Source organism: Primulina tabacum, chromosome 3 (genome assembly GCF_025594145.1).
Source record: "Primulina tabacum isolate GXHZ01 chromosome 3, ASM2559414v2, whole genome shotgun sequence".
Taxonomy (NCBI): domain Eukaryota; kingdom Viridiplantae; phylum Streptophyta; class Magnoliopsida; order Lamiales; family Gesneriaceae; genus Primulina; species Primulina tabacum.
The window spans coordinates 13,726,794-13,752,868 of NC_134552.1; the positions used below are offsets into that span (position 1 = coordinate 13,726,794).

Consider the following 26,075-nt stretch of genomic DNA (forward strand, 5'->3'; position numbering starts at 1 on the left):
AACTATCAACACTTACTCTGAGGAGCCGAAAACAACCTAAAAATCCAGAGATACCAACGAGCAATATATCAAGACCAAAAAGAAAAACTATGTAAGGCAATAATATCGATACTCTGTAACTGATTTACTTTGTAATTAAATTTCTATCATCATTATTGTGCTTGTAGTTTGTATTATCGATAATATACATGTTTACTCACTATTCTAACGTACAACACATGTTTTTGCCTAGTACATAAAAAAAAAATTAAATTAATAAATAAATCCTCAGCCTTAAATATCTCATATTCTTACAAACTTGCAATTGGTCTATGACAGACAGCACGACGCACGAACGAATCAGGACAGGAACTGTTACACATATATCCATACAAAACTTAGATAATATCCCCAAGAATTTTCCATCACATATCGAGTCACCCCAACCAGCTTACATTGGTCCCATTTCCCTCTTTCATCGCCAACTTCATAAATCTCCACATAAATTTTAATGTTTTTTTTTAATTATATATATTTCATGTTCTTACAAAAGTCGTGATTGATTAGTTATCTGAACGTCCAAATCTCAAATTTACAACGAGATTTCGGGTCTTTTTTGATACATCAGATGATTATTTAATAGATATTCTTTACTTGAATACATCAAATAAAACTAAAAAAAAATCTTGAACTGTTAAAATCCACAAGTAGCGAGTAACTTGGACTCCATACTATGAAACACTTGCCCCTCTTTTTACGACACAGACTAAGTAACCAACACAGACATGACTAAACCGAAGCTGGTACAAAAATGACAGCTTAAAACTTTAAACTAACTCACACTACCCATCATAGATACCAGCTTCAACCATACGAATACAACAATATAATATGTACATTATTACATATACATATATTTATATCAGACTACTTGGCAATCAGGAATCTTGTTTAGAATTCGATCTCTGCGCGATCATTATCCCATTATATATTTGAATTGATCAGGTGAAACTAACTCGTCAATTTCGTTCCAATTCCAGTCATTTGCCATGTGCATGTTATCACTGCAGCTTTCGACCGTCTGCCACTGCTGCACACTGCTCATGGCGGGGTTAATGGTTGGTTCCGCTGCAGAATCAAGATTCCATTTGTAGTCTTGGCACACATTTAAACTAGAATTCAGATCAAATATGCCTAAACTCGAGAATGGACACTGATCTTTATTCTCGATTTGAGATGCTGACATGTTTATGGTATCGTTTGTGCCATTTTCATCCACCATGGAAGTCTTCTGAATATCTCGTAACATGGGAGAGGAAGAACGGGAATGGTTGTGATAAAGAGTACTGGAGCACATGATTTTCTGATCAAGATTAGCAGTACTGTCGAATGGAAAATTTGGGCAATCTTGGTGTTGCGGAAAGGCGGCGGCGGCGGTAGAAGTGGTGGAGGAGGAGACGGGGGTGGCGGAGGTTGACTTCTTGGACCGTTTGCTTTTCCGGCCACCGCCAACCGGAACATTTCGAAGAGTACCACCTTTAGTCCAATGCCTCTTACAAGCTTTGCAAAAATAGCGTGGCTGAGTCTTGTTGTAGTTGTTATAGTAACAAAACTTTGTATTCGTTGAACCACACCTGGGACACTTCAAGAACTCCAGCTGCTGTTGCCGCCGCATCGATGGTGGTTTTTCAGGCTCCGCCGCCGCTCCTGGCTGCAGCAAAATCTGGCTCCAGTCAACTCCTCCATTAACAGAAACGTCCTGTTTACTGCTCCAACCCATGTATTTTTGCAAATTCTGCTCAAAGAAACCAGAATCAGCAAATTCAAGTTCGAAACTTTTATAAAAAATGTGGTTTGGAAGGAGATTATAAAGGACTTGAATGTGTTGAGAAGAAAGAAACTCTTGGAGGGTGAAGGAAAGTGGAAGTGCTTCTGTGAGATCCTTATATTACTTGTTTTTCCTATATTTGTTAAATAGGAAATAATTCTTTTATATATATTTGAAATAATTATTTTGGAGACCATGATCAGGCATCTCCTTCAATTTTGGGCCCAAAGGGTCTCAATTAAGACATTAAGCAACCATTATATCCCATGTTTCCAATGTTAGGTTCTTTAATTTTGCTTTTTTTCTAAAAAAAAAAAAAATTAATTATATTATTTTTATTACATTTTCAAATTCCAACTTACTATACATACACAATTTATTTAGGCTACATTTGGTTGGAGGATAAAATTATGAAATGATTAAGAGAAAAATGATAAAAATAATGATTGAAGTAGATAATGATAAAATAATATTATGTTTAGTATGATTGTTAAGAATAAGATAAATAATAATATTTTGATTAATTGACAAAATTGTCCTTCCACTTCTGCGGCGGTGGTGGTCGGCGGTCGGAGAGGGTGGTCGGCAGCAGAGACGGCGGCGGGATGCGGCGTCGAGTATGATAAATAATCTTATGGGGTGATGAGTGATTATTTTATCTCAGTTAATATAATCTAATCATTCATAAAATGGATTGACTTGGTTAAATAAAAATCGTACCAAACATGGGATAAGGTGAGTTAAAAATTCATAAACACACCTTATCACCCAACCAAACGCAGACTTACACACATACGCGCGCATATTCATAATTAATAATATACATTTTTTACTAATTAACTCGATAAAACCTTAATAAATTTTTACAGAAATACCCTCAAATCATCTTTTGCTTTAACTTATCATCAAACTTTATCTCCAACAAGAGGGAGAAAATCTCTCACATATTTTGCTGCAACATTCTCAATTACATCAATAATTGATAATCATGTATATCAAATTTCAGTTGGTTTTCTAATTACATCATAATTTACACAATAAAAAAATCCACACGTGACAAATGTCATAAGAAGTGTTGTAAAAGATTTTATTCCCAAACAATAAATATTTTTCATCACTTATCCATAAACCATTATAAGCTATTATATCTTTGATCAACTCATCCGAACCTTGAAGTTTTTAATATTTTATTTATATATATTGGTTTTTAAATTATCTAGGTTGGAAAGAGTGCGTGAGTGACCAGGCATGTAACAATTGCCGTGAGTGTGGTGCAAACTTAGTGTCTACTACGCACAGTGGTGACATCTTGGTTCCTCCAATACTCGCACATCTACATCATACAGTTGTCACCACGTGGTTACACTCATTTTGCGTATCATCCATGACATCACATGTACTGGTATTAAGGTGGGCTTCCCTGCAAATTCAATCACTCTACACATTTATTGTCCTATCAATTACTTAAGTATTTGGAAAATTAGTAACTATGTAATTATATTTTTTTTACATATTCTATGAAATACTGCAGATGTAACATATAAAAATCCAATGAATTCTATATATAATTAACTAATAAAGAGATTTTGAATCTCATAAAATTTGGTTTTCTTGTTGATCTCTTGTGTGTATGATGTGTGTTATCCTTATCTCGACCAAATCAAACTTAACTATGTGATATATAAATATAGAGATACATGTTCATGACTATTTCAAATATTTTGTAGGGTAAAGCGTATGCTTTACTTACCGAGGACATATTCTCTCGTTGATCTCTGGTGTGTATGATGTGTGTTATCCTTTAGCCATGTAGGCTGAGACGGAGGTACATGCAATGATACTCAAGTTTGACCCAAATTTTTTTTAAAAAAAATTATATGTAAATTTTGTAATAATATGATATTAGCTCGGTTAAATCAATTTAAAACATTAAAAGATTTTAGACTTTAAAATTCTAGCATTGGCGAAATCTCCGCCACTGCATGTAGGGAGTAGTAGACGAGCATGATCACCGATATAATTAAGATCATTCGTGAAAGGAAAATACACATGCGGAAACATCAAAGTATTTAGGACGACGTTATTATATCGAGACTTTCACAGGAGAACAAGACCAAATCATCTTAGATAATTAAGGGGAAAAAAACATGAAACTAGACCAGCCATGAATTTAATGCCCAAAAACTTCAGCTCGATTGTTCTCATCAAGTCGCATAGGTCCACCTCGATATCCAAGAAGACAAAGTTCTTCGTGACCCCTTGGAGCTAATTTATGTTTACTTCTAACGTGCTTAGTCATGCAAAAGAATGGCCGGGCACTGAAAGTCGAGGCAGAAAAGATGGAGTTTCTCCGGAATTCAAATCTTTGAATTATGAATTGACTTAGCTTTGATCATAATATATATGAAGCAAAGCCATGCATGCATGTTAAATTTCCTGAAGATGTGTTTGGATTTAAACATTTCACTCCAGAAGCTGATTTTCTGGGTCTGCTTACTTCTGCTGTTCCGCAGATGAAAAATCATCATTCGTCTAAACTCGAGAACTATACAATAGAAAAGAGAAGACCCAACAAATAGTGCAAAATAAGGTGGATCGATATTATTGTATTTATTATTGGAGAATTTTTTAAAAAATAATCTTGCTGATCAAACTAAATTTTTGAAAACTATCATTCTCCAAATGTATTCGAGTGTGAGAAGGTTAATTTTCAAAATAAAAGTTTGACCAATGTTATTTTAAAAATCGATCCGTGCAAGACTGTGAGCCATACAAAGGTTAGTTTCAAACCACACTTAGAACTTGAAGTCTTTCTTCTTCGATTTGTTCTCCTTCTCCTGCATCTTTCGTTGACGGTTCTTCCCGTCAGGTGCCAATGTGACATCAACTTTATCTGCTTTCTGCCCTCTAAGCAAATCTACCTCACCAGAGTAAACAGTTGAATAGATGTCAAGGACTCGAGATTTACAATTAAAACTTCATCGATAGGAATTTTTACTAACAATTAGTTACCACTACAAAAAAAAAAAGCAAAAGACAACGGTTGGTTTTTCACCGTTGTCGTAGGTCAAATAAAACCGTTGTTAAAGACCATGTGGTTAAAAGGTGTGCTCAAAGACAACGGTAAGAAACCGTTGTCGTAGCTACAATTTGCGACGGTTTTTCACTTAGCGACGGAAATCGTGCCAAACCGTCGCTAAAATTAGCGGCGGTATTCATGCAAAACCGTCACTAATTAGCGACGGTTTAGTAAATTGTCGATAAAATTAGCTAGCGACGGTTTTTTTATAAAGTTCAGTCGCTAATTTTAGTGACGGTTTGGAATGATTTCCGTCGCTAATTTTTTGCAGCAAAATAAAAAAAATTACTTTTAATAATTTAATAAATATAAAAAAAACTTACAATCTTACTATATATGCTAACAATATTCCTAATCTTAACTAACATTTAAAAATTTACCGAAAATTAAAGCGAAAAATTTACTCAAAATCGAAACTAAAATCGTATGAGAGAAAAATTTTAAGTGTTGTGAAGTGGTGTGGAGGAAAATGGACCGAAAACAGCGGATATTTATAGACAGTTTGCGACGGTTTTTGGTGTAATAGCGATGATAATTTCATAAACCTGTCGCTATTAGTGACAGTTAAACAAACACCGTCGCTATTAGCGACGGTTTCATATTTAAAATTTGCGACGGTTTTGCGTAACGCCGTCGCTATATATAGATATATCAAGGACAACGGTTTTAAAGAGACTGTTGTCTATGAGTGGATTTTTTAGGCTATGACAACGGTTTTTGTTGAAACCAGTTGTTAAAATTAAAAACACAACATTTTTAATAAAAACCGTTGTGTTTGATGTGTTGTTGAATATGTATTTTCTTGTAGTGTGCACCATATTATGTTTGTAGATCAGATCCTTTACTTGTCCGTATATTGTCACGGATAAACTTTAAATCTGATGCGATCCAGGTTAAATGGGTGAGCCGGGTCGGATGCTCCACCGGATCAAATCAATAATTTATAGTGTTGTTTAGGAAAATGAGCAAAGTAGATGACTTCGATCGTGACCTGCACACAATGAAAGGAACTCGTGAATGGGCGCCGGAGGGGTGTCCGGCGTGGCCACTCCGATGCTTAAGTCAGCAGGTTGAAGATGAGAGAAAATTGCGATATATGTGCGAATATATGTGAGTGCCAATGCTCAGGATTTTTCCCCTCTCTTTAAATGAGAAACATACATGCTATTTATAGGAGAAAATATCATGATTACTTCGACTTGCGTGTACACCTACCACTCATAGCCTTTGATGTTGACTTCCTGTCAAGCCACCCTACCTCTGATAGCTTCTCTGACACGCCAAACCCCTGTAGTTCTGACAGATAAGACTGCCCATACCGATACACTCGAATATGGTGCGCTTCTCGAGGTAGCCCGAGTAGAAAGTTCTCGGGAGCTTGCATGAGAGCCCGGGCTATGATGATGGCCCGGGAAGAAATGGAATGCCCAGGAAGCTGACTATGATCTGAGCTTCCCAATTAATAAACCGGGTTAAAGACGACCCGGATCCTTATGGGGGTATCACCACCCATCCCTGAAATAGTCGGGCTAGAGCTTGACTCGCTGTCCCGATCAGTCATACTTTGTACTTTTGTTGAAACATAATTTAGAGTGTGTAAGAGCATCGGAGGCTTCAAATGTCCCATAGATGAAATGGGGTACCGGGGTCTGATACAACCCGGGTTTTGAATGAGGCGCCGGGACCTTATTTTTCATGGGCTTAATAAATGGTGCCGGTGCCTCATATCTCCCGGGCTTTGAATATAGTGTCTTTAGTATTATCGGGTAGTCCAAAGAGTGTCATTATTACCCATGCTTTAGTATTTATGCCGCCGAAAATCGTTTCATATTCCGAGGATCCGATAAGTCTTACATATTGACATTCGTGCACGTCCTTTCATATGCCCGGTACAATTTACGAGGGACATCTTGATCGTCCACGTGTATCTAGATTAGCGACAGAGATCTCCCCTCGTCCATATATATTAGCCCTCCTCATTTTCAAAAATTAATTTCAAATTCAAATTTGCGGCGAAGCTCTTGCAAATTTTCCTCTCAGCTTTCCGGCGTGTAAACTCCTCTATCTCCGGCGACCTGGTACCACTGCAACTAGTCCCTTCAAAAACTCGTAAGTTACTTTTCTCTAATCCATGTCTAATTCTACTTCTTCCACCTCAGGAGCCAATGCGCGAGGCTCATCTGGGTATGAGTCCACCGCGATGCGCTCCGATTCCCCCCCTTCTCCTCCTCGCCATCGTTTTGCTCAAACTTCTAAAAAGCCTGCAGCCCACCAAACTAAACCTTCTTCCTCGTGCACTTCACGGGTCCTGAAGAAGGACAAGGGTAAGGGCAAAGCCCGTGCTTCTGACCATCCTTCTATTGAGGCCCCGGGAGTTCCTTGGTTCTCCTCAATGAGCGGCACTTTGCGCTCAGGGGCGGACGAGGAGCTCCGGGTTCTGGGGTCTATCCCTTTCTGCTTTTTCCATTCTGATTCACGGTCCTTCCGATAGAGCCAATAACCCTCCTCCCGGGTACACCACTTTCTTTCGGGACCAAGTCAGAAGTGGTCTTCGTTTTCCCCTCCCTCCGTTTTATATCGAGGTTGCTGAATTCTTTGGCGTGCCCATTAACCAATTCCATCCGAATTCCTTCCGCATTATGGCCTCGGCCTATATTCTTTCAAAATGAATAATCTCCTTATCACTCCCCTTATTCTCCACTATTTTTTCGTTTGTAGATTGGGAGATAATGCCTTCTCCCTCACTGCCTGGCTAAATGCCCGGTTCCTTGATGACATCTCTTCTTCCCAGAAGGGGTGGAAAGGAAGATTCTTTTATATTCGACTCCCGGGTCCTCTCTCCTGTTTAACAGAGTTTCTTACTTCCCTTCCTCAACAACCCACCCTTCCCGGGCCTACAAATTTGAGGATTTTTATACCCGAAGCCAAGACTTGGTAGAGGGCAAAAGATACTCCTCCTCTATCCTTATTTCCCAGGAGAATCTGGTTGCCTATGGGTTGAGTGCCTGAGCTGAAGACCCCATAGATCGGGCGATTGATGAGGCGGCTGGCTCGGGCTCTCAGCCCGGTAACTCTTTTTTCCTTGTCTTGTCTTTCCTATTCTTTATTTATGTTTCTTAGGTGATACCCTTTGTTTTTTCATAAATGCAGACAAGATGCAAGAAGCTTTCGCAAAAAAGTGGGAGGCTGAGCGGCTAGCCAAGGAGAAGAAACTGGCAGCACGGAAGGCTGCTGCTGAAAAGAGGAAACAAGCACCATAGGAGGCGGCGGCCCGGGAGAAGGAATTAGCCCGGGCAAATACTGAGCCAGAACAGGAGGTGCCTTGCTCCCCGGAGGATGAAGAAGATCATATCCCCCTTCGGCAGAGGAAACGAAAGGCTACCACAAGCCCAGAGTTGATTCTGGTTGAAGATGATCAGGCAGGAGACCAAGGTTCCTCCCGGGCAAGCCAATCCAACACCCCTTCCCTCCAACAGGCCCTTCAGGAGCCACTCCAAGAGCCCTCCCTATCCGAGCAGCCTACTCGGGCCAGCATCTTCACAGCAGGGGCTACGGCACTCGGGGTGAACCTTATTAGGCAGATGCTGATCCCTGCCGAGGAGGCTTTTCTGAAGAGCTCCACCCCGGGTCCTCGGTTCCTCGAGGGCTCAAACAGGCTTCTATCAGTAAGTTTCCTTACCCTTCTTTCCTCTTTTTTTTTCTTGTTTGTTTCTAACCTCTTTCTTACAAAACAGGGCATGCAAATGCTGATATCAGCCTTCGAGGAGGTAGCTGCCATAGCTACTCGGCAGGCTCCCCAAGTCCGGGCTTCCAGAGAGATCCACGATCGCCTCCAGGGAGAGATTGCCCGGCTGAAAGGGCTCCATGAAGAAGAAAAGGTTGCCCTTCACGCCTCCCTGGATGTAGCCCGGGATGATTTACAAGAAAGTCTTGTCCGAGAGAAATCCCTTCAAGAACACGTCTCGTTTCCTGAAGGCAAGAATAAATCCCTGGCAGAGGGTATGATTGAGCAGACGTCCCGGGCGGATGCCGCGGAGGAGGCTCTGGCTGAGGCTGAGCGAAAGAGGGAGCAAGTTCAGACCTCCTTCCTCACCTCCCCAGAATTCAAGGCAGCAGTTGAGGATCGGGCTTATCCTCTTTTCAAGACTGGTTTCAACAAATGTCGCAAACAATTTGAAGAGGCCGGGCTCTTGCCTAAGGATAAGTCTAACTTCCCAGACTTTAGGCTAGCCATTGCATCACTTCCAAAGGCCGGGGAGGAGGAGAAAGAAGACTCCGAGGACGAAGAAGATCAGCCAGGGTCCGCGCACCCAGACATAGAATAGGATTTGTACTTGCGTTTCTCTTCTTTTTCCTGCTCTTACTTGTAATTCCTCGGCCTTCGGGCCTTCTTTTTTTAATGAAATCTTCATTTTCCCTTTATCATTTTTGCAGTCATATCCTGATAAATCTTCAAAGACCCGAGTAATATAATTTCTTATGTACAAAATAATTAAGAAATTTTCTAAGTGTTGTGATTTAACCGATAACTTCAAATGAGTACCCGGGATCTTGATCCTTATAATGAATAAAATGCCTCATAATCAGTAAGTGACCCAGATGTAAGCAAACTTAAACTCGGATATTGGTGCATATAACCAAAATGGGAAAATCGGGCAAGAAAGCAAATCTCGGGATTTAGATTGGTCGAGGTATGGTGCTCCGAGCCAGGGTATAGTGCCCTGGGCTTTTAAGAATAACCAAGGTGCGGAGCCTTGGGCCGGGGAGCATTTCTTGGGAGTGGTCGAGGTGCGGAGCCCCGAGCCAGGGTGTAGTGCCCTGGGCTTATGAATAACCAAGGTGCGGAGCCTTGGGCCGGGGAGTATGTCCCGGGACTTGAGAGTGGTCGAGGTGCGGAGCTCCGAGCCAGGGTGTAGTGCCCTGGGCTTATGAATAACCAAGGTGCGGAGCCTTGGGCCGGGGAGCATGTCCCGAGACTTGGGAGTGGTCGAGGTGCGGAGCCCCGAGCCAGGGTGTAGTGCCCTGGGCTTATGAATAACCAAGGTGCGGAGCCTTGGGCCGGGGAGTATGTCCCGGGACTTGGGAGTGGTCGAGGTGCGGAGCCCCGAGCCAGGGTGTAGTGCCCTGGGCTTATGAATAACCAAGGTGCGGAGCCTTGGGCCGGGGAGCATGTCCCGGGACTTGGGAGTGGTCGAGGTGCGGAGCCCCGAGCCAGGGTGTAGTGCCCTGGGCTTAGATAATGTGCCGGGGCCTCGTGTCTCCCGGACTTAAGATAATGTGTCAGGGCCTCATACCTCCCGGACTTTCAACCTTTTTGCTCCTCCTGCTATACTAGTTTTATTAAAAATCAAATCGCTAACCTGGAAATATTGAATCCGAATTTATTTTCGGTAGAGTGAAATTTCTCTGGTTGAGCTAAATTAGGTGACTAATATAGCTGTATGCTACTGAGTGCATAGTAAATGATCTTCATGCCAATCAGGGATAGCTGCTGAGCTTTGAGCCCATATGAAATCCACATATAAGATCTGTGTGTCGAGCTGGTCGGACTTGTATGTTTGCCAAGCAGAGTTGGGCTTACTGAGGTGTCGAGCAAGGTCGGACTTACTTTTGAATGGAAACCATATCTACGTCTTGAGCTCAAGTTCCCACAGACGGCGCTAATGATGCGATCCGGGTTAAATGGGTGAGCCGGGTCGGATGCTCCACCGGATCAAATCAATAATTTATAGTGTTGTTTAGGAAAATGAGCAAAGTAGATGACTTCGATCGTGACCTGCACACAATGAAAGGAACTCGTGAATGGGCGCCGGAGGGGTGTCCGGCGTGGCCACTCCGATGCTTAAGTCAGCAGGTTGAAGATGAGAGAAAATGGCGATATATGTGCGAATATATGTGAGTGCCAATGCTCAGGATTTTTCCCCTCTCTTTAAATGAGAAACATACCTGCTATTTATAGGAGGAAATATCATGATTACTTCGACTTGCGTGTACACCTATCACTCATAGCCTTTGATGTTGACTTCCTGTCAAGCCACCCTACCTCTGATAACTTCTCTGACACGCCAAACCCCTGTAGTTCTGACAGATAAGACTGCCCATACCGATACACTCGAGTATGATGCGCTTCTCGAGGTAGCCCGAGTAGAAAGTTCCCGGGAGCTTGCATGAGAGCCCGGGCTATGATGATGGCCCGGGAAGAAATGGAATGCCCGGGAAGCTGGCTATGATCTGGGCTTCCCAATTAATAAACCGGGTTAAAGACGACACGGATCCTTACGGGGTATCAAAATCCAAAAATGAAAAAAACTACAAGTTTAACGTTCTGCATGCATGCATCATAATATGCAGTCACAAACTTACAGAAAACGAGTGATCTTCCTAGGTGATCAGCTGCGGGATTGCAAATATATTTTTATGAAGTAACAAAGTTTTCATAGGATGGGTAAATGCAACAAAAGTCACCCTGATAGACTAAACATACTTATATAATGTGTATATTCTGATAACTTGGATGCTCACAAGGCAAAGGATGCGCAATCAGATTAAATATCTAAACAAAAATTAACTAGATTAATTTATCAGACAAGCCAGCCAACACTGTGTTTCAGCGTTAATCACATACGTACCTAACAGAAAATGTAATTTAAAATTCCAAGTGAAAATATATTATCCAGAAAACTTAAAGATGCAAAGAGAAGCAGACTGCATACGCATGGCTTGTTCCAATTATAAGTTAATGGTGCTATTTTCTCTTCTTTTTCTTCAAGTACCTTCACCAAGCGCGAAATGAAAATTATTCCTCCAGAAAATTATAAGAAAGGCTTGTAAACAGTGAAGAAGGTTCCTCCTGAAATACATTCAGTGGAATAGAATGAGAGGGGACAGATGACATGCGGAGGGAGGAAAAGGGAAGGGAAGGGGGTGATAATGACTTAAAACTAGGCATGGAATAATGTTAATATATTTTCATACGCTGATTTTATTTACCTCATAATTGGGTATATCTTGTTGCAAAACACCAAAAACATCTCCATATAGAGGCCGCACATACTAATTTAGAAAAGAGGATAACATTAGGAAAAAGGTTGCCTAAAAATTAGTACAGATTGTCAGTATTTGTAATTAAAATAGTCACGACTTTATCCAGAAGAATCAATAAAAGGTTTAGTCCACTTAAAACGAATTAATTAAAAATACATTTTAGTCGAATCACCGAATTTAGCAAATATCAATGAGAGAAATTTCTAAAGGAATTATTTCACTTAATTTCCACGATAACTATTATCAGTTGAATTTATATCCATGAATTTCATTCATTTAATAGCCAAAAACACTTAATTATTTCATTCCTTCTTTCTCAAATGACGAATAAAGTGTATCATTCAAACCTCGATTCAAACATTCCAAATAAAAATCTAAGTTCAAATGATATAAACAAACAATGATTTTACTTAAGCCCCGTTAAAGTTATACAACTTCCGATCAGTATAAACATTTAACGATGTGCCTCTAATGATCCATAATTATAGTATCTCTCCCAAGTTGTAAAATTAATATGATAACAATCAATTTATTATCATTAAATTGAAATCAATATATAAGAGCTAGAAAGCACAATTAGACTAACAAGAATTCAAACTTCGCTCATTGACAACTCATCCGAACATCTGAAACTTCCCTCGTTAACTCCATTTTTTTTTAGTTTTTTTATACATTATACTTCAAAATTCAGACATACATTCTTTCTTATTAACAAATAATTCGTATACTTAATTATGTTTTAATGCAAAATTGATATAATAAATATAATATTTGGAGAAATCGAGGGAGACTTATAAAAAAAAGAAAAATAAAATGGAGTTGAACCAAATGATGAACTACTCACATAAACAAAATAAGAAGAACGTAGGAAAAAACACACGCAAGCATCAAATAATCAAAATCAACTCAAATAAACAAAATAAGAAGATCATAGGAAAAAAACAAACGCAAGCATCAAAGAGATTGACCAAAATCAAATCTGACGACGAAAAAACATAGAAATTAGATATGCTAATATGATTGTTGAATTTAATAGAAGAAAGTAGTCGGAAAAATTAAATAAAACTATGATATTGAAAGATTCGAAAATCATACAAGAAAATGATTGAAAAAATTAAACCATGTTGTTTAAAATAATAGATAAACTGTCAAATTAATAATATTTGTTACTGAATAATTTGTGAAAAAAATATGTGTCTACATGCGTTTGCAAATTTATGATCAATGTTCATAGTGTACTTAAGTTCGTTACACACGTACAACGCATGTGCTTTGTTACTAGTGTGTGTGTATATATATATATATATATATATATATGACACAAATCTTTAGGTGTACTTGAACATGTTCCAAATTAATGATCCATAAACTTACTGTTTCTCGTGGTATCGTAATTGGACCACTGCTTAGGAAGGCGAAATTCTCGTGTATCAACCAATTAAAGGTAAAAATATAGATTTTTCATTTGCATGACCAAACGTCCAACACATGCTCATCAAATTTAATATCAAGTTTCACTTCTCAAGTATTGAAAAATTTTATTACTTGAAACAAACCCAATTTGATTGAATTTGAGAACAAATTTTACCTTATTTACATGAATGTACATGAAAATGAGGTGAACAAAGGTAAGGGAAGAAAACTATGACACATGATTTTATTTCAGAACATAGAAATTAAAGCATCATCGTAATGACTTTGCAACTACTGAAAGTGGTTTCTTGTCTAAATCCAGACAATAAAATAAACCAAAAAGAAGAATCACAACTACAAGCACGAACATGTGAAACAAAATTGCAACCTTTTCCTCGGATTCTCTACTTCCATGAACATAGACTGAATTGGTCCAAAACTACACCTGAAAATCCTGTTACTGTCAAATGATGCAAGAAACTTGAATTGTTTAGAAAATTTTGTATGTTTTTCAAGTAACGGAGCAACTGCAGACCCTCGGTTGAGTCCACCATGTTTTGCCTCACAGTACAGCCAACGAAGATGAGTTGCACAACACACAAGAACTCGACATCATGAGTTGTATGATACTTCCTTCTTCAACCTTAAATCCTTTACTCTTCTTATTCCAAAGATGAACTGCAAAGCTTTGGCCATAAATTTGCCTCAGTTTTCCAAGCAACCATCTTGAGTGACTGGCATTTCTAGGCCCATAAAATAGGCTACCAATCCTACTCCAATCCACCGGATAAAACGCCATGGGCGGCAAAATTGTGACGTTGTATCCAAGCCTCCCACTCAGTCTTGAAACGACCCGCGAAACTAAATAAGGTCCATTGTGACCCCATTTGTTCCCATTGAATGTGAGTGCGAATTCTTCGATGAATTCGTTGACAATTGGATGGCCTTTATCAAATATCATCACGGCATTGTTTAGTCTGCTCCATTGGCCTGTTTCAAGATCCACAGTCTGTGCTCCAATTGCATTTTTTAACTCCCTAAAATTCTTCAAAACTATGATATCTGTGTCCAAATAAATCCCGCCAAATCTGTACAATAATCCGAGTCTAAGTAAATTTGAGAGGTTTTGGCCTAGAGAAACTCCTCCGGTTCTAACATTTCCCCGGATTAACTTGTTGAACCAAGACTCTGCAGCAGTGTTATTGAACAAAAAGTTGAAATCTGGAGAAATTGCTGCTACTTTTAACCCTCTGTCTAAAAAGGGCTTCAACAAGAGCATCCCATTTCTTGAATCCATGGAATTGGACACGACGATTAAGCAACCACTTGGATGTGCTTTGAACACACTCTGAATAGCTAGCAATTCTCTATCTCCAAATGACTTGATTGAAGAGATCCAAGTCATGAAAAACTGAAACTCACAGTAGGAATTAGTGTTAAAGAACTGCATCACTCTATCTTCAAACTGCATTCCTTTAATTTCGGAACTTAAAACTTTCAGCACACTCCTGTGTCTTTTTCTTCTTCTCTGATGATACAAAGCGGCCTTTTTTCTCGTAAGAATCACAAGATTTGGATCTTTACGCATAAATGGCGAATGGGTTCTCAATCTTCCATCTGAAATATTTTCTTTCAAGGAGTACAGTGCAGAAGATGACAGTTTTGTTGAAGATGACAATAAGAAAAATTTTCTAGAACTTCCAGTGGCATTTCCCCACAAAAAACTCCCCGGCTCCGATGGATGATTAAGCATGCAAGGGACATGGGTGAAGAATATAACGCCACTATTATAAGCTAAAAGACTAAGCAAGAGCAGATATATCAAAGCATAGAAAGATATCTTAGTTCTCTGCCAATGAAAAAGGAGCCAAGCCAAGAAAACATTGATCTTTTCCATGTATACATCTGCAATAAGCAGTGTTGCTAGTTTTTTCATCGGTCAACTCCAAGATTTGTTTACCTTATCCAGTGAAGAACGACAGATACAGGGAATGAAAGACAAAGTTAAAGATTAACACGAATTTTTCTTGCTTTTAAAGTGGGGGAGGCGGCAAAAAAAGGCTCAAAAAGTGGAAGAGTAAACTATTTTTCTCCAGTTTGGTGTTCTACAATTCTTCTTGAATATAGAATTATAAATTATTCAGAAACGAAGCTGTTGAAATTTGTTCTCATCTTTTTTTTTTGGTTGCTGCAAAATGGGGAGTGTACACTGTGTATAAGTGTTGTTGGCCAGTGGGGGAGAGAATGAAAGTAATTTGAAGCCAAGCTTGATCTTAAATTCGACTTATAACTTCGATTTAATGGAGCAAATATCATTTCAAAATGTGAAAAAAGAATAAAATCCTTTTAGTTTAACCATTTAGAATCTCTTATCGAAAATTAATTTTTGATTAGCAGAATTATTATGCAAATTGGATAATTTTTTGGTAAAATTATATAATAATTAGATGGATCCGTAATTTAATTTTAATCAGTTTGTTAGAACATCCCAATAGAATTTATTTATAATTTTATTGAATAATGTATACTTTAGTATTTAATTTTAGCTCATAATATGTTATCACTGAAATAATTTTATTTTATAATGATGTATCTAAAATAAAAATATATAATTAAAATTTTTATTTTGATATGAGTTGAATATAATTAATAGTTTTTAATTTGAGATAATATTTTTGTCCCTGAGTACAAAAAATACAAAATAATTTTTATGATTTATTAATTTTAAATATTTTTTGTTATATAATAACTAAAATTTTAAAAATTATATAATTTTAAGCACTTTCAAATCGAATTTTAATCGACGGATTTTGGGTCCGAGATCTCAGACCCACCTGAAGAGCTCTCATCGGGATGAGTTGTCAACGAAGGAAGTTTCAGACGTTGGGATTTAAAAAAAAAATTTAATATTAAAAATTTATTATATATAATTATTTCTCAAAAATGTATAAAAGAAATATATTATATATATCATTTTCGAGCCAACTTATGTGCGCCATGCCATCAATGAAAGAGTAATTTATTAATTATGAAAATTTTAATTTTCTTATTTGTATTTTTTTATTTTAAAATTTTATATTATAATTTTAAATTTTTTCTAATTAATAATATTTAAAAAAATTATTAAAATTGTTTGTAATGAATATTTCAAATAAGGATACTTTTCATTAAGAAATTTAAATTGGATGTAAGATTTATGAAAAAAGTTGCATAGGATTTTTTGATTTGTGGATAGATGAACGAATTAATTTTTTTTTTTTTATGTGACATAGTAAGAACCATAAAAAAAACATACAAAATCGTGCAAATAATTAAGATGAATTGAATCGATTGCGTGAAGAATTCAAAGAATGATCCAATGGTCGGTGGTACCTTCTCAATTTTCTAGACCTTGAATTGTGGCTTCCAATAGTTGAATAAGTACGCATGCATGTGAGTACTTTTTCTTACTTCATTTGTTCTCTAGGAATCTGGTGCAAGATTTTTAACTCTTTTTTTTTTCAAAATCCATATATAAAAAAAATCGATTACACTTGTTTAAAAATGCATATATAATTCAGCATTCTTAACTATCACAGAGATATGCAGAACTATTACAAACAGCTTCAGACAGAAATAACAGCTTCAGACAGAAATGGTTAACTTTTTACCAGTTGTTCGTATACAATCATATGTCTCCATCGTCATGTGAAATAGCTAACTGCCGGAATCAAGAAAATATATAAAATGACCACATGAGGGACGAAAAAATATACAGAACAGAACCAACAAAGAACTATGATACTCCCTGTGGTAAGATTTGCGACCTGCTGTTACAGCGGAACTGAGGGAGGGAATACTAAGGTGACACCGTTCATAAACTTGGCAAATTGGAGAGCTCTCAATGAATCCTACACGATTCAATAACTTCCAGCACGGCAGTGTGTGTTTCAGGTGAAATCATGTTCAGCGTTAGATGAAATTCCTGGCAAAGTTAAAAGATTCATATTCAAATTGTTATCCATGAATTCAAACATAATTCACTTCAGTGTCTTCGGTAATTGTAACAGGTAGAACCTATGTTGCCCAGCCACACACACAAATATTGCAAACAATATAAGACACGACACGGAAAGAACAGCGGCTATACACAACACACATGAAGATAATACATACAAACATGTAAAGTTGAAATTCAAAATAAGAAAATCAATAATATTGAGTGAATACATTAAGATTCGAGATAGTCAGTCAAACATGTTGCATTACACAATTTTATCATATCATAAATTGAGAACATAATCCAACAAATGATAGATGCACTTGTAATTTATCGAGTACATATTTTCCAAGTTTTGAAATTGAAGTTATCATTCAAAAAAGATAAAGATTGAGAAATTTCTGGAAACTGATTTGTTAACTTTTGTCCTAAATTTTAAAAAATATTCAATTGTGTCCAACACGAGTCCGATTCTCCACATATCCGTGTATTTGCTGTGTCCACACCGCGCCCAATTTTTTTTCTTCTTAATTTTTTGACACACCTCGTGTCCAACACGTCACCTCAGTGTCCACATTCTTGGTATATATAATCCAACAGAGCATCAATCAAAATTTTTGGATGCTCGTTTACCACAGGCCATAAATGAGTATACTTGTGGAGAAAATATATATTGGTGCATGCATAATGCTTTACCAAAGGCGAGCTACATAAGAAATGCCTACCACAAATCTCTCCAACACTGGAACAAGAATTGCCAGGTTCTGCTTGGGGAGACATTTAGAAATGGAGTTCCGTGTGCCCTTACTGGAAATCAAGATTAAATCAATGAATGAGAAACGTGTCCATTACACATTCACACACACTGATATAAGGGATGTGACTTCATTCTAACCTTTCTTTTGAAAGGAATGCAAGAAGAAGAGCAGCATAAGCTTCTACAATCATCTTTTCAGCTTCCTTTTCTCCCTGTAATATGGAATCTTCATCCTCCTGCATCAAACAAACTTATTTATTATTCAGTTTCTAAAATCATTAGTGTATATTAAACCAACTCTGTTGGCATCTCCCTAAAAGTCAGACTGATGAGAGTAGTTATAAGATTAAATAAGTTGTTGCAAGGATGATGCAAAGTAATATGGTGTTTGTGTAATTAGGCCAAAAAGTCAGAGAGTTGCCGACATAATTTAACCAAATATTTAATCGACCTCCACAAGTACTCAGATTCATGAACTTGGTACAAGCATATTTCCTCTTGAGAAAGACACCACACATAAGCTCGCAGATAAGTTATCTGTTAAGTTCAGTAAGTACTAATAAAGTTGTGAGATTTCAACTTTCAGCTTCCTTGAAATCTATTTCCTCGGAGTAAACAACAATATAGCAAACAGTTCCACAATGCAAATTTATGATCCATGATATCCCATTAGACATTAAGATAGCAGAAAAAAAAGGTTTCCGCACCAAGGACAAACATTTTCCCTCTCCAGCAGCCTCACCATCCCCTTGGTTAGCCAAAAAAATTGAGCATAAGAGCGAGATCACATCCCTTCTATCCTCTCCATCGCCTTCCAGGTGGTGTAATGAAACACTAGCCGCTGCAAGCCGAGCTCTGAATCAAATAGAGTAGTTTAATTATTTCCAAAGTGTAAAACTATACACAAACAAATATTCACGTGGAAGAGACAAAATAGTACTGCCACTTGATAAAGGTCACGATGAAAACTGACCGGTGACAAAACTACTTTCAGATTTTGTTTCATAAATATGTTTGCTAGATATGACGAAAAAATCTTCAATGGATAAATTTTGAATTACACTCTCTCATCATCTATAAAAATTAAAGATAGGAATCTCGACACTATTGGTTACCAATCTACCCTTTTGAACAATAATTGAACAGAAGAAAATTTGCCCAGTTTCCATGTATATCTGACACATTCTTGCCCTCCTAAATACAACCGTGGACACTTGCAAAAAACAAAAACACCAACGTTTCAAGAAACTTTTCAGCAGACACTGAGGGATCGCTTAATTATGTGCTGTTTGTGTGCGCATATCTAAAAATATCTGTTCTAGGAACAAAAAAGGAAATATTTTACCTATTGCAGCTATCCTTCTCTACCAAATTCACAAGCAAACCTAAAATAGCCACAAGAAAGTCCAATTCTTGATCAGATAAACTAGGGTTACTCTGGAGATCAATCTTTGGACTTGATCTAGATGACAAACTACTCTCTCTCAGATCACTGTGTGACGACGATAAGGTGAATGATGAGAAATGATCAGCAATCAGCGAAGATAATATTTCCAGTCCCCCAGAGTTTGCAATTTGTCGACAACCCTCAGGGTTATCATTGGTCAAGTTCATTAGAACCTGGAAAAGTCAACAATATCATTTAACCTCAATAGTTTCCCCAAAGATGCAAACATGGAACAAAAAAATTGCAGAAGGCTCATAAAATGATCATCGACAACAACAGAACCAATTATAGATGTTCCTGTCGTTTCATGAAAATTTGTCATTGTAAGCTATATATGAAAGTGATCTTTACAAGAGATGAGGTCAAGAGATCTCACAAACGTCAGATGTTGAAACTTTGCAGGTAAATTACCTTGACAGCAGTGAGAAGACAATCTGCTAGAAGGATGGACTGCTCTTCATAAACCGCTGAAGAACAAGAGGCCTTCTGATTATGACGATTTTCTGTGTTGCTAGACTCTTGCTGGCTCGACACTAGTAGAGAGCGACTCCCATCTTTAAATGGTCTCATGGTTGGCCTACTTTCTTGTGAGTGAGGTTTAATTAACCTTCCGGATAGCAAATCCCACTTTGAGGGTTCAAAGTCGTCATCATCAAATGCAAAAGGATCTTGGCTGTCATTCATAGCTCCAATGTTGGTACCCATGAGTTGGGTCTTTCCACCTCCAAATTCCATTTCTGAATCAAAACATCTCACGCTAGGAACAGTGTTTGAATTCCCAAATGATCCACTACATGACCCTGCGTTTGAAGATTCTACTCTCATCTTGAGTAATAGAGGATCAGATGAAACTTGAGTAGGTTCCAGGTAAGACTTAAAAGATTCTGGCTGACCAGAAATCAGGAATTGATTAGGTTGTGATGCATTGAAACTTTTCTGAGAAACAGTCCATTCCATGCTACAACCAGATTGACTGCTTCCGTTAGAAGTATCAGACAACTTTTTATCATAAGAACTGCCAGGGAAACTTCTGGATAAGGAAATGCCTGGGTAACAATGCACCATTGCTAGATATCAGAAACAAAATCAAGTCTTGAGCTTTGACAAAAACAAGAACAGACCAAGGTAGTCAACAAACTAAAGCAGGTGACCACAGAAAACTACAAGGGATATAAGATAGATATCACAGGTCAGCAGATAAGATAGATATCACAGGTAAGCAATATACAAAAAAATACCTGAGAGAATCTTAATGAAACTCATAATGAGCTTTGTGAAAGAATTTGGAGCCTGTTGACCATCATATTTTCCTTTCATCCCAAGCAAGTGGCACTAGATGTACAGATACATACCAAGATGAAAATTGCTGATTAGTAATTTAACCTAACAAGGTAATAAACAGCTCAAGTAAAATATAAAGGCATGCAGAGTGTATGACACGAAATGTAGAACCTGATTATCTTTGCTAAGAAATGTCGCATTTTCCATGATTTTTAGACATTTCAAAAGCAACACTAGACTTTCTGTCCCCATAGTATCTTTTGAATCTGGTACATAAATCTGCTCCAACCATTCCTGCATTTAATGAGCATTAAGTAACATATCCCAAAAATATCTGACTACAAATATATCAAATGGCTAATAAGAATCCAAAATATATATAAAGACTAGCCAGAAATAGCAATTGCCATTTCATGGGACAATAGGTGATAAATAATTTTCATGCTATCAAGGAGACATCTTTTCAACTGTCGAGACTGAGTAGCATCTATCAGCCAACATGTGATGTCCACCATATAGCAAAACCAAGAAAAACAGCATACAAGCTCATACCTCCATAACAAAATGACATTTCCTTGCCTCTTCAAACACAGCATCAAGTCCTCCATATTCTCTCAATTTTTCCTTGAAGTTGCCACCAGTTTTTCGTACTGCACCAGAGCTGTCTAACAAATTTGAAAAAGCGCAGAGAAATTGTATGAGACTAACATACAAGAACCAAAATTTCAGGGTAGAAATAACACCAATGAGATCTATAAATTTTCTCGATAATCAAGAGAGTTCAAGAGAGTGCATCAATTGTATAACAAGCAATTAAGAAGAAAAATTACAAAGAAAACAGGAGCGATTTGAGAAAATATTATGCAACCAAAATTAAAAAGCAATATACGAGATAATGTGCTACTAAAGATACAAGAAAACCAAGAGAGACTGTTGCAATATGCAATATGCACTATTCTCGCTAATTAAGGTTTTTCACGGTGAAATCAAAAGCCATTGTTTGCCATAAGGTAAGTAAATCAGAGAACGGGAGGTTGGGATGAAAAACTAGCCGAGAACATCAGAAAAAATGTTATCAGAAGTCAAGAAAAATAAAGCAAGTACATGTGGGCTTAGGATATAGATGTATGTAAGGAACAAATAAAATATTTTCCAAATACATGATTACAGGGTGTCTGAGTGATTGTTCAAAATGAGAGATGTACACTCCTTTGGATGTGAATATACTAAAACAGGCAATTAAAACTCTAACGAGGTTATTTGTGACATAATCAAGCTAATCTAATTAAAACCGAAAGTTGAAACTATTCAGACGGACATTGGTCCTCCTATCTAACAAAATAAAACCTTGAAAGTAGATAAATAAAAAGCTGGCATCACTTTCATAAAATTGCAGCAGTAAGTGATTTAAACCTTCAATAGATATAGCAGATAAGCAGGCTTTCTCCATTGTAAGTAAACTAATCCATTTGGGATTCAACTCGGGCTTTTCTTTTACATTATCAGAATCATCTCTTGACTTTATTTCCTTGCAATTGATAAGCATCTCATGAACTTTGAGTGATATTGCAGCAACACTGGAATCCGTTCCCTTGGCTGAATTTTGTAAGAAACCAGTATTCTTGCACATGCCTAGAAGCTTGCTGCCAATGCTCGGCGCATTTTCTTTGCCAGCATTAGATGAAAGTGGTTTCAACAATTTTAATAGAAAGCGGATGCAATTTGGTGAATCCAGTAGATTATCATCTTGACTCTGACATAGCATGCATTTGAAATTTGAAAACAAGTTATAAATTAGAGGTTACATGGAAAGTAATGTTTACATTGTAGCTAATTACGACGAATAAAGTAAATTCAGGCTGTGATATAAAAATCGATATTACTCACATCACTTGTTAGAATGTAAAATAAAGCAGCAGCAGCAAGGTTGCTGGGAGGGTCATCAAAGCTGAGTCCCAACACAGCATCTATGATTGTTTTGGCCATTCTAAGAAAGATGACATGAGTACACAAATTCAGCAAATTATCAGAACTCTCACTACACACACACACTATAAATGTAGCAAAAAGATTCAAATGCATCATTTGACATAGCATATGATATCGCTTCCTATTGCAATGAAGACAAGATTCGTGTTTTGGTTCTACATTCTTTCAGTTGCTTGAACTTTTTCCGATATCATAAAGGCCCACAAGTTTAGACTTATATCATGAATACTGCAGTTAGAAAAACTGAAAACCTGGAATTGAAATACGAACAATCCATAAACTTTCCTTCTCTACACGATCTTTTCCTTTGACACACACATACCATATCAACACAAATGAGGCAAAAAAGTATAAATATATAGCAATTGAATATGCATGACATTATAATGATAGCTTTTCTAAAAAGAAGGAAAATACCCATGAACCCTTAAAAGCCTCCGTTGTTGTGTTGTTCCAGAAACGGATAACAATGAGAGAAGACTTGCCCTCCTAACTGTCACCTGCTGTCCCTTTTTCAATCCATCCAATGCAAAATTCACCTCATCCATGTGTTCCATCATCTCCCCAAACTCCTGAGTCTCCATCAATGTACTGGTAAGACATACATCGCCTGATACCACCTCCTTGATTTTCATCTTGTTCTTATTCTTTTTCTTCTGTAAGCACACATTTTCCTTCTTCCTCTTCTTGTTGGGTTTCCCAGAAACCTCGTCAAATTTCCTGGGATCACCAACACCTTTGCACTTTCTTGGCAGTGAAATACCCAATTCACTCAATTCCTGAGAGGAATTCAACCCATATGAATCACAATCAATGTTCTTGAACTTCTCTGATTCCCAAAACTCACCGTCTGAAAACTCAAAAACCTTATTCTCCCCGCCCCTTCTCTGGGTTTTCTCCAGCGATGAATCAACACCATATGGACCCGAATCGACTTTCTTGACCTTCTTGGGTTTCCGGAAACCCCCATCGGGAAACTCCAAAATCCCATCTTGTCCCCCATACCCAGAGCTTGGAATCGCAAATTCTCTCGAATCCTGAGACGAACTTGAACCGTATGTCTCCCAATCAACGTCAAACAACTTCACTTTATTCGGTTTCCACAACCCCCCATCAAAATCCCCATTATCCACGTCCTTTACTGAGGGCAAAATCGTCAATTTCCTCGTATCCTGGGACGAATTGAAACCGTAGGGATCTGACCAGTTACAGCGAGCGGAGTCCTGGGACGACAAGGTGAAATTGTAAACATCTTGGGAGAATTCTTGGGAAGGAGAATCTGCAACGACGTCTGATAGGCTATTGTCCCCTGAATAGCTTCTTGTCAAGTCTCTACCCCGGCGACCGTACTTTCTAACGATCATACCTATACTCGTTGAAACAAATAGTAACAATTCAACAACTGCAGATAGAATCAACAAAAGAACATGTGGTTTTATTGATTAAAACCTGAGAGAAAATTAGGGCTTCTTCCCTCGTTCAGATGTGGGCTTCGCCTTGGTTTTGCATCAAACTCTGCTCTCAATATTTAAAATTACAACTGGGGTTGGTTGATAATTTCGAATCAGGAGAAGGATTTGAACAAGGAAAGCATTGAATTTTATTTTAAAAGATTTAACGATCACTGGAAAACCCAGTTGAGATCCTGGCCGTGCCTGTGATCTTACTCGAATATGATTGGTTCTTGTCCGTTGATTCATCCACCCATCTGACAAATACAAACTGTTATTTTATTTATTTATATTTATTTCCTTGCTCTCCCCTTTTTTTTTATTTTAATGTCCGATTTTCTTTTGGCCTCAACAAATATGCTTCCATCTATCCACAAGCAGGGGTGGGCGCGGGTCAGATTTTCGGGTTTGGGTACCCGAAATTTTGGATATCCGACACCAATCCGATCATGTCGGGTACCCGAAAATTTTGGGTACCCGGCAGTCGGATACCCGAAAAAAAAAAACATTTTTTAAAATTTTTTTTAATTTTTTTTGAAAAAATATATGTATTTTCCACATTTCACAAAAAATCATGTCATTATATCGAGTTATAGTTTGTCATTATATCATATTATGGCTAGTAAATTTAAAAACTCATGTATTTTTCACATTTAACAAACCCATAAAAAAAAAAAAAAATTCGGGTACCCAATACCCGATCGGGTATCGGTCAAATTACCCGAAACAAACCCGATTTTTATTAAAAATACCCAAAAATAAATGTACACCCCTATCCACAAGCACAAATACTTCCTAAATTATTGTCTTAACCAGTTTAATGAATGGATAATGTGACAGAGTTATCTACAATATTCTCTTATATTAATAATTATTTGTCCTGACGTGCGTCAAATTTTAACCATTTCACTGATTGTATCATCGTTATTATAAATTTGTCACATCAATGGATATTAGAATGTTATAAGAAATAGTATACATGGTTTTCCTAATTGAAAATGAATCAAACTAATAAAAAATATTGACATAACTGGAATTACTTTAAATTATCTATGTTGATCCAAATTTATATCACAATTTGTTACCATATCAAATCATCTCATACTTGTTTATACTACAATTGAACAAATCACAATATTTTCTAAATCTTTTGAATATTGAAGATATTGAAATATATTGTGATTAATATAAATATAGCGTAAATAAACAAGAGATGAATTTGTTGAGATTATTGAACAATGAAAATTAATTCGAAGATTTTGAATACCTCGATCCAAACGCAATATAAAAAATTATATTGTTATTACTAAAAAAAATTGACTTATTTACATGCTAAATTGGTGTTACCCTGATGATTGTTTGATATAATATAAGGATAAATAAGATGTAGGATATTATATTTAATGTTTGATATGATTTTAATAAGAGTGATTAAATTTATATATTATATTGTAATGACGAAATTAACCTTATCATAATAAATTTTATAATTTCAAAGTTGTTGCTTGAGTTCATATTTTTAATCTGTTTATGTGCTGATATTGTTTGTATGATTTATTTATTTTTACCTAATTTTATATATTATATAATATGATAATTGAGCCCTTGATTTTGTGAGTCAAGTCAAATATCAATTTTTAAGATTAATCGAATGATACTAATAATTTTATTGATATTTATAAAAAATATTTATATAATTATCTCGAAATTATTTATATAATTATCATATTATATAATATATAAAAATAAATAAAAACATTTATTTGATTTTACTTTCTACCTACTAGCATAGATTTATAAAAATCATTCATAAATTGAGGGCAATTAA

The 26,075-nt window shown here is 37.0% G+C and overlaps 3 protein-coding genes across 5 annotated transcripts; all 3 read right to left on the minus strand.

Moving 5' to 3' along the window:
• Nucleotides 1–648: 648 nt before the first annotated feature.
• On the minus strand, nt 649–1,945 carry LOC142538999 (uncharacterized). Its single transcript, XM_075644297.1, has 2 exons — nt 1,856–1,945; nt 649–1,774 (listed from the first exon to the last, which is right to left on the minus strand). Exon 2 carries the CDS (start codon nt 1,757–1,759, stop codon nt 956–958), a length of 804 nt encoding a protein of 267 aa, XP_075500412.1. The 5' UTR covers nt 1,760–1,774; nt 1,856–1,945; the 3' UTR covers nt 649–955.
• Nucleotides 1,946–13,561: 11,616 nt separating this feature from the next.
• Nucleotides 13,562–15,605, minus strand: LOC142539000 (uncharacterized protein At4g19900-like). Its single transcript, XM_075644298.1, has one exon. It carries the CDS (start codon nt 15,277–15,279, stop codon nt 13,906–13,908), a length of 1,374 nt encoding a protein of 457 aa, XP_075500413.1. The 5' UTR covers nt 15,280–15,605; the 3' UTR covers nt 13,562–13,905.
• A 1,361-nt stretch (nt 15,606–16,966) lies between these two features.
• On the minus strand, nt 16,967–24,476 carry LOC142540598 (wings apart-like protein 2). 3 transcript variants are annotated; one of them, XM_075646875.1, is made up of 14 exons: nt 24,422–24,476; nt 24,246–24,336; nt 23,214–24,162; nt 22,695–22,794; nt 22,221–22,560; nt 21,360–21,472; nt 20,979–21,101; nt 20,765–20,858; nt 19,938–20,572; nt 19,425–19,699; nt 18,787–18,934; nt 18,218–18,315; nt 18,048–18,129; nt 16,967–17,307 (listed from the first exon to the last, which is right to left on the minus strand). In XM_075646875.1, the coding sequence occupies exons 3-14, from the start codon at nt 24,158–24,160 to the stop codon at nt 17,224–17,226; spliced, it is 3,039 nt and encodes a 1,012-aa protein (XP_075502990.1). In that variant the 5' UTR covers nt 24,161–24,162; nt 24,246–24,336; nt 24,422–24,476; the 3' UTR covers nt 16,967–17,223. The 3 variants fall into 3 exon arrangements, with proteins under 3 accessions (XP_075502990.1, XP_075502991.1, XP_075502989.1); XM_075646876.1 differs by having other exon boundaries at nt 19,938–20,326; nt 20,420–20,572; nt 24,246–24,458; XM_075646874.1 differs by having other exon boundaries at nt 24,246–24,458.
• Between the last annotated feature and the right edge of the window lie 1,599 nt (nt 24,477–26,075).